Source organism: Bison bison, unplaced genomic scaffold (assembly GCF_000754665.1).
Source record: "Bison bison bison isolate TAMUID 2011002044 unplaced genomic scaffold, Bison_UMD1.0 scf7180017864289, whole genome shotgun sequence".
NCBI lineage: Eukaryota > Metazoa > Chordata > Mammalia > Artiodactyla > Bovidae > Bison > Bison bison.
The window spans coordinates 9,754,117-9,762,910 of NW_011494861.1; the positions used below are offsets into that span (position 1 = coordinate 9,754,117).

At 63.9% G+C, this 8,794-nt stretch overlaps 1 protein-coding gene across 1 annotated transcript in view; it reads right to left on the minus strand.

Moving 5' to 3' along the window:
• Positions 1-8,794, minus strand: part of ARHGEF16 (Rho guanine nucleotide exchange factor (GEF) 16) — a 24,741-nt gene that overhangs the window by 4,037 nt on the left and 11,910 nt on the right. Inside the window, exons 4-10 of the mRNA XM_010850210.1 lie at positions 8,207-8,376; positions 6,573-6,629; positions 5,995-6,155; positions 3,392-3,544; positions 3,117-3,246; positions 2,278-2,352; positions 1,858-1,950 (exon numbers count right to left, since the gene is read on the minus strand). Coding sequence (XP_010848512.1) covers positions 1,858-1,950; positions 2,278-2,352; positions 3,117-3,246; positions 3,392-3,544; positions 5,995-6,155; positions 6,573-6,629; positions 8,207-8,376 — 839 coding nt within the window. The remainder of the gene's footprint in view (positions 1-1,857; positions 1,951-2,277; positions 2,353-3,116; positions 3,247-3,391; positions 3,545-5,994; positions 6,156-6,572; positions 6,630-8,206; positions 8,377-8,794) is intronic.

The window sequence follows — 8,794 nt, forward strand, 5'->3', positions numbered from 1 at the left end:
CTAGGGGGCAGGAAGGGACTAGGGGGCAACGCAGAATTGGGGCGAGTCTCACAGGGGCTCCTGGGATGAATCCTGGGGGGCAGGGATATGCAGCTGAGGGGACAAAGCCCTGCCTCTGAGAACAGGGTGACCAGGCCTCCCTGGGGCTGGATCAAGGAAGGGAGAGCAAATATCCAGGCCTCAAACAAAGGGCCATTCAGTCTGCGGACAGGAGCCCCATGGGGCAGCAGCTCTGTGCCAGGCCAGGATCCAGATCCTACCCAGCAACCCAGGATAGACCTGCCCTGCCTCCAGCCAGGCCTAGGGGCCCACTGGGCACCTGCCGAAGGCCCCCCTGAACCAGGAGGCTTGGCCGCACCTATGCAGACTGCAAGGAGCCCCTGATGTGCAGGACCACATCTGGTGTCCAGGGGCCTTTCCTGTAAATGAAGTTCCTCCCCCTCCATGGCCTAGAGAACAGGCTGGGCTAAGGGGGACATGTGAGAGGCACAGGCGGGCAGGACACCTCGCCCCTGCCCACATGGGTCTCACGCCAACATGGCCAGCACCGACGCTCTGGCCTGCTAAGCTAGAGAGAGATGGGGAGAGGCAGACAGAGAAGACTTTGCAGGAGGGTGGTTGCGGGGAGCTGGGAGAGCCTGCCCACCAGCCTCTGCTCCCCAGACATGCCCCAACCCACACCCCACCCCTCTGGGGGCTCTGAGCCCCCTCGCCCCAACCTGGGCTCGCTGCTCCCCTGCCCCCAAGCCCTCCAGTTTTGAGAGATGGCTGTAGGGGGTAAGAGCCCCGCTCAGGGGTCAGCCTGGCCTGAGTCTGGGTCTTTGCTCTGGTCGGGAACATATTCACTCCAAACATGATCTCTGCTGCCCGGCCGCAGAGAGGATCAGGACCTCAGCCAAAGGTTCAAATGCCTCCTCTGTGAAGCCCACCCTGACCCACCCTCAAGGAGCCTGCTGCCCTTGTCTGAGCCTCCGTGTCCCCCCTCCATGGCTCCGCAGTCCTCCCGCCTGCCCATGGCGGGTTCCCATCCAGCTCCAGCCTATCTGGCTGCCTCTGCAGACTGGAGGTCAGCAGCTCAGTCTGCTTGATGATAAGCCGAGGCCCCACCCACAGAGCTGCCCCAGGCTCCCTCTGAGTCTTCTGCCCACCCCACCTTGCCCGCAGGGCTCTCTTGCAGACAGACAGGCTGGGGGAGAGCATCAAGGTCAGTAGGGGGTTGGCGAGGGTGGGGGGGGGAGGTGTGTGGCGGGCAGAGGCTGCCTTCAGGCCCTGATTCCAGCCAGCAGTTCCCACTGCCATAGGCAGCAGTTAGGGCAGCCCCTGGACCACACAAGGACGGCTAGTCTGTGGGCTGGTGGGGGAGCTGTGGGGGCAGAGTTCTGAGCTCTGCCTGCTTGGGAGGCACTGTAGGCTGCTGAGACCTCCACCACCAGACCTCCAGACCCGCCAGGGACAGGGAAGCCTGAGTGGCTCTGAGGTCATCCAGCCCTGGCTTCCAGCGCAGCTGACAAGGAGCCCTGGCCCAGGGTGAGCCCTGCAACTGGGCCTGCCAGCTCCCCCGACTCAGCCGCCGGGTCTGCCCTCTGCTCCTGCAGCCCTGGGGGTGGGGGCACAGGCTGGAGAGAGATCCGCCCGCCCGGCCAGCCTCAGGCAGGAGAGTTGGAGCTGGGCCCTGTGGCCAAAGGGGCCGCTCTCAGGTGGGGAAGGGGCTGGAGAGGCAGAGGCAGACCTCAGTCCCAGGCCTCACGGTAGGGGTGGGGGTCACCCCCAGAAGCCTGTCTCCAGCCTGCAAGCTGGGGACGGTGACCCCTGACCTCAGAGCAGGGCCTGGGCCGGGGCGGGATTGGGCGCACCTACCTTGACCTTGCTGAAGTCCAGCTGTGTGTGCAGCGTGTACATCTGTTCTGTGCGCTCCATCTTGTGGGCGCCCTCGTTGCACTGCTTCACCAGCTGCAGGGTGTGCACGGGAGAGCAGCTGCTGCGGGCCGCTGCCATGGGCTGCCATGGCCTGGCACCCCACTCCCACCCCTCATCCAGCCTGGCCTGGCTACCCACGGTGCTGGCCCTCATGGCTGCCCTAGTCCCCGTCCTGCCTAGGCCCACTGACTGTGTGAGCTCCACTCTTTCTGGGCCTCAGTTTCCCCACCAGCACTCAAGAAGCTTGGGAGGGACCACCTGGAAACCCTCCGTGCCCCACCCTCAGGGTCTCTGCCATCAGGCTGGGCTGGGCCCCCACCTCATATACCACCCCCATCGCCACCCCTGGGCCCTCCTCACCTTGCTAATGGCCTTGAGCGCACGGCTGGCTGCCTTGTACCTCTCGGGGTGGCCCTGTGTCTTGAGACAGAGTGTCTGCAGGAAGACACCATCCATGAGAAGCCACGAGCAGCCTCCTGTACCCTGGCTCAGCAGCCTCCCTGGGGCAGGGGCTCCCCTACCTGTGCCAGACCTTGGGGACACTCAGAGGGCTCCTGCCAGGCCCCATCCCTTCAGTCCTTGGCTGTCCTCATCCAGCAGGGAGGCCTCTATTTCTCCATGTCCCAGAGGGCCCCGGAGGGTCTGATATCCTGTCTGCCTGGGACACTGACCCACGGAGCACGGGCTACAGGCCGCCTCTCTGAGTTCAGCAGGGCCCTTGTGTGCACGTGTGCAGGCACACTGTGCCTGCCGTGAGTGTGCACCTGTGTACCTAGGTATGCCTGTGTGGCTTTCACCCCCACGAACCCCTCTGTCCCATGAGCTGGTATCTCAGAGCATGAGCCACTCCAGGGAGCCCCTGGGGATGGTGACAGTGTCTGGGTCACCCCAGGTCCACACAGGACAACTGACCGAGGGGCTCTGGGTAGGAGGCAGCCACAACCCTGGACTGACGCTCAGCAGGGGTCTGGGGGACACCAAATCAGACTCAGGACGTGAAGGCACCCCGTGACCCACCAAGGAAGTGACCAAAACCCGCCGAGTGCTGGAGCAGCTCCCAGCAGAGAGAGCTCTGTGGGCAGCTATGGTCACCATGGCAGTTAAAGTCGTCTTATAATTGTCTTCATAATCATATATAACAGACACTCAGTGAGGTCAGGAGGAGCGATGCCAGGCTGGGGCCAGGGCTGTGCACTCACGTCGGTCAGGAGGGGCAGCCGGGTGACCCTCTGCATGGGCAGGATCAGGAAGGAAATCATTGGCAGACCCCCACATGCTGGCCGCTGCTCGATTGCCCGCAGGGCCTCCCGGAAGGTGGCGTTGCTGTTTCTGCAACAGAGAATGGGGTCTCAGCTGCAGTGGGTGGCGTGGCTGGTCCAGAAACGGGAATTGGAGGGAAGCCGCAGAAGCTGGAGGCAAGGGGTCTGCTCCTCCCGGGGCCCCCTCCCACCCTGCGGACCCGGGGCCAGCTCACGTCAGCCGCTGCAGGGCACGCTGCTGGTAGACCTCGTTGGAGCAGTAGGAGATGTAGGGGTGGAAGTGATGCTCCGCGTGCTCCTCCAGGATGTCGCTGATGTCCTCCACGCACACCTGCGCCTTGTGCCGCCGCTCCAGGTCCTCGAAGAATCTGCGGGGGTGGGGGTGGGGGGCCAGGAGCTGCTGGTCTGTCCATGGCCACGCGCGCGTGCACACACACGCACACATGGGCACCAGTGCGCACCGAGTGGGCTGGCTGCCCAAGGCGCTCCTGGGAAAACCCCAGATCTGCTCCTTAAACCTGAAATAACTGGGCATATACCCACTGCCAAATCCAAGGCCACTCCCTGCGAGATTCTGGCACAGATTCTAATTGGCATCATGGGATGCAGACAGGTATGACCAAGAACTTGTTGCTTTGACTTGATTCCCTGGGACTTGGGTCAGAACTGCCCACATCTGCCTGGAGGCCGGGCCCCCTCTGCCCAGCTCAGGGCTGGGGCAGGGGTTCTGCTCCTTGCAGGTGATTACAAACCCCCAATTCCTGCTGGGCTGCCTGCTGAAGCTCATCCGTAACCCAGGACTCAGGGAGGGAGATGAAGATAAATGAGTTTGGCCGGTGCTGACCCAGGGCTGCCTAGGGTTTCGCTCCCACAGGCAGCCATTGCCTCGTGGCTGGGCCTGGCTGGACCCGCGTTGGGTCACTGGGGGTGTCAGCTGCTGGCTGAAGCCTCGGGTGCACCCTGCACAGCCAGAAGATACTGGACCCCAAGGCCTCATCACATGACCAGATCCTGGCCAAGGCAGCTAGGGGCCTCCCACCCCAAGAGCTCTGCCCCTGAGCAAAGCTCTTTGTCCCAAGGCCCGTTCCCATGCCAGTTGCTCGGACCAACCCCAGGCTCCAAGCTATGATCTTCTCTACCCGCAATCGACTCTCAGAGCCTGCTGAGCGGGGCTGCCGGGACCAGCTGGGGCGGCGTCTGGGAGATAAGACAGCCAGCTGACCTTTGAGGGCAGAGAGCAGAGTCCTGAGCCAAGACCTGCCCCACACGGGGATGCTGGCTGGCCCTCACCCCTGTGGGGAGCCACCAGGCCCAGGCAGCCAGTCCAGCAGGGTCCTTACCATCCTCCCAGGGTGAGTGAGGGAAGCAGGGAGAGGGTAGGGAGGAGGGCCCAGGCTCCAATTCTGAGGACACCAAGGAGCCCCCAGCAGCCCCACCCAGGACCTGTGACAGGTCCGTCCATCCCGGAGGATAGGAAACCGCACCAATCTGTGGCCCCCTGCCCTGGGGCCCTGGACTCTTATTATCCTTGGTAAGCCTGGTGAGGGTCTCAGGGAGGGGGAATGAGGCCTGGCTTGGAGGTGGGCAGGGGTCCTCAGGCCCCCACTCACTGGGCCCCAGCCTGACCCTCCACTCATGAAGGGGCTGCCCTTCCTGTAAGTGGGAGCATTCTGAGAATCCCCACTTGGGGCAGATGGGGACCCCCACCCCTAGATCCTGCCCCGAGAGGGAGGCCTGGCTGCCTGGATGCAGGACCACACACACACGTGTGTGCACAGGCAGCCCACACTGGTCAGCACCTCTCACAGGTGACCCCGAGAAAAGTCTGGGAGAGCTGGCCCTTAGCAGCTGACCCCAAACAGCCAGTTTCTGGGGAGGCCACTGGGAGTGGCTAAGAGCTACCAGGGCCAGGTCAGGGGGTCAGGGAGGCCGGGACACCCCACTAGGGGGCAGGGATGGAGCCCGGGGTCTGTGGAGGGCAGAGAGAGCAGGGTCCATGTGTTCAGCCCCGCCACGCTCAGGAACACAGGACAAAGGTCAGAGCTGCAGGAGGGGGCAGCCCACCCCAGGACCTCACTGAGTCAGGGGCTTCAGACTTTCCATGGCCGGTCACTGGAGTCCTGCGGGGAGTGCCATCCCAGGGACAAGACGGCCCTGGATTCCATGGGGGCCCTGGGGCAGCAGACTGGGGTGCTCAGTGAGGTGGGTCCAGCACCTGATCATTTCCCACACTTTGCCCCTGTCTGCAAGGGGGCAGGTGTGGGACCCACCCCTTAGGTTAGGGAGAGGACGCTGAGCTCAGGGAGACTGCAGAGGGTGTGATGGGGTTGCCTAGGATGCAGGGCAGTGCGGGGCTGGACCACATGGGTGCTGACTGGACCTCACCCTCCACGGAAGTAAACACACACACACACACAGACTTGCTGCCACACACGCACATACACACAAACAGGCCCAGGCAGGCCTGCAGCTGCACAGCCGGCCCCTCCACCTCCCAGCCCTGCAACCAGAGCCCTGGGCCGGGCCCCAGACGCCTCCTTGTGGAATATGACCCGGGGCTGCAACTCAAAGCTTCCCCCACCTGCCCCCCTCTGCAGGCATCTCATGCCTCATCATTGGCCCTCTATGTCCGTGTGCCCTGGGGCCAGCTCCTGGTGGCCGCAGGGCCCTTGAGGTTCTTGTGCTTCCTGCCCCTGCAAGGTAGCTCCAGACCAGATGGTAGGTCCATCCACACTGCAAACCAGGGTCGCTCGGAGTCCTGGCCTTCCCACCCTCCTGAGAGCCTGGGCCGCTGCCAGGGTGCCGGGCCGGGCCTCACCTCTGGCTGGCACTCAGGACATCTGTGATGTTGGAGAAGAGATGGTGGTGCTCCATCTGGGTCATGGTCGCCCGCAGCTCCCGGGACTGCAGGAACTCGGCCACCAGGATGCCAAGGCTGTGCTGGTATGAGAACTCGGACGTAAGGATCTCGAAGATGGCCTGGGGTGAGAGCAGAGCGGACATGGGGCAGCCGTGCACCCTGGCCCTACCCGGAGCCACCCCACCACACAGGGGGCCTGGTCCAGGGTGTGTTGGTGACAAGCACTCAGGCTGTGGGGATATGATGAGGGCGCAGGACTTGGGCCCCCTGGACAGGACCTGGGTGGGGCTGTCAGCATAGCTGTCGGGGCGGGGGGCAGGTGGTGAGCCACTCTCCTGGGTTTGCACTCTGGGAAGGACTCCCACCCTCGTGTGGAAAGTGGGTAATGGTAGTCACTCCCAACCCTCACCATGCCCAGGCATCAGCCATCATTGGTACCAGGAGGCGGGCAATGAGTGAACAGGTGGCATCACCATGGCTGCTGTCCCTGCCTCTGCCTGGGCTGTCAGAAGCAGGTGCCCCTGCCCACCCTGTACCTCCTGCCTCTTGCGCTCCTCGGCCGGAAGCCGGTCCAGGATGCCTGACTCCACCACCTGCCGACAGCAAGGCTTGAATCACACGATGTACCTCCCAGATGCTCATCCTCTTGTCGGACCAGAGCCAGCGGGGATGGCAGAGCCAGCCTTCAAGGCTCGGCACAGTGGGACTGCTGAGCTGGCCTGTCCCTGCTCAGTCCCATCACCCACATCTCTCCTCTTTGTGGAAACATCCCCTGGGAAGCGCCCAGGGGCAGCCAAGAGAGAGCATGGGTGTCCAGAGGGAAAGGCCAGCAGGCACTGGAAGTGGGGAGGGGGCTCTGTCCTACAGAGCTGCCTGGGGTGGCAGGTTGGAGGTGGTGGTGGTAGAGAGGCAAAGAGCCCTAGGAAAGCTGAGGGGCGTGCTGGGGGCAGGGCCACGACTCAGGCACACCTGGGCCAGGAGAGTCAGCACCCGGCCTGGGAGATAGGGTTAACAGTGTTCCAGCAAGAAGCACTGCCCTGTTCTCCACCCGTCAGGCCCCCTGGCCCATAGCTGCCCTGGCTAGAGTGTGGCCCGCTCGATCACAGCATGCCCACTGTGTCCCTGCAGACCGTTGGGAGAGCCCACTACAGGACTAGAGCCACCCGATCCTTCTTTCCTCCCCACCAGCCTGGGAAGAGGCTGCCAGCACCGCTTGGGCTGGCAAGGTAAGTCCCAAGCTCCCTTCTCAGCCCAGAGGCTGGGTTGAGATGCCCTGAGCTCAGGTGATCGAGAGCAGAACCTCAGACGGCCTTCTAGGGTGCAGCATCCTGACCCAGCTCTGACCCTGGAGGTCACATCCACACAGGACCCGGGCAGGTGGGCACACACATGCGTTTCCAGCCCTTTTCAGCTGTCTGCCCTCACCCCACCCCCTCCTGGGCCCTCCCTGGCCAGTGACCCCACGGCAGGCAGTGTCGTGGAGCTCAGTAGGTGGTCGGGGTTCCTCAGCCCACCTCGTGCCCTGCGGGGTGTGGATGAGGAAACTTGTACCACAGCCAGGGGCCCTCACCCCACTGCCCACTGCGCCCACAGCCCGCCCTGCAGCTCCGTTTCTTGGCTCCCAGGGGATGGGGCAGCAGCCTGTGTGCCCCAGGCCAGCTGCACCTTCCTGGGGAGTGAGAGTTGACTCTCCGCTTAGAGCTCGGGGCCTCTGTCTCAGCTATACTCTCCACCGAGACCCCACCGCCCTGCTTTGAGGGGACCAACCCTGATTTCAGATGTGGAAGGTGGTGGGGGGCTTGGTAGTGGCACGTGGCTTCAGCCTGGCCTTTCCCCTCCCTTCCTGCCTCCTCACTTGGACCCTCCAGGCACATTTCAGGGTCAGCGCCCTGGGAAGGGGTGCCCTGTGCCCACAGCTCCCTACAGGTCAGCCTGAGCAGGGAGCAGAGGGCATGAAGCTCACCTGTGGGATGCCTGTCACACATACACAGATGACATCTGCCCCTAACCTCTCCCCCAGTAGCCCCCTGAAGGTGCCCCATGGGGCAGGCCAGCTCTGAGGCACCAGCAAGATGCCCCTGAAAAGGGAGCACGGATGCGGTGCTTCTGGGCAGCTCCCCCCTCACTGGGAGGACCACCCATGGCCTTTCCCTGCCATTGCAGCCCCTACCTCTGGGAGCTGGCTCCAGGTGATCTGGGGGGGCCGGTAGCTCTTGACCACGATGGGGGCGTCCACTTTCCGGGTTCCCTCGGGGCTGGGGGGCTCATCGAGCAAGTCATCGTCGGATTCGTGGCTGGTGTTCAGGCCTCGCTCCCTGATTTCCTGGTACAACCGGGGGTCTGGGGACAGGGGCGCATCATCTACAGGCCTGGGGGCTCTGAGCGGTCTGATCCCCTCAGGGACCTGCAGGTCGAGTCCCCCCGAGGAGGCCCTGAGAGTGTCAGGTGGTGCAGGGCTCCCAGAGCGGGTTCCCCTTGGGCCAGCTGGCTCCCATGGCGGTGCTGGGAGCCCAGGGCGTCCCTGTGCCAAACACCTTTGGACCAGGGCTGAGCGGACAAATCAGAGCGGTCAGGGGCCAAACTGCATGGCCTGGGCCGGGGGGCCGCATGGGACTGGATGGGGCTGAGAATGCTCCACAGTGGCTGTACAGGGCAGCCCCACCGGGCAGGTGCCCGGCTCGTGGTGGCTGAGACAAGCCTCTCCCTCCCATATGGCCCCAAGACCTAAGGCATTGCTGCTGCTCTCCTGGGGTCTGAT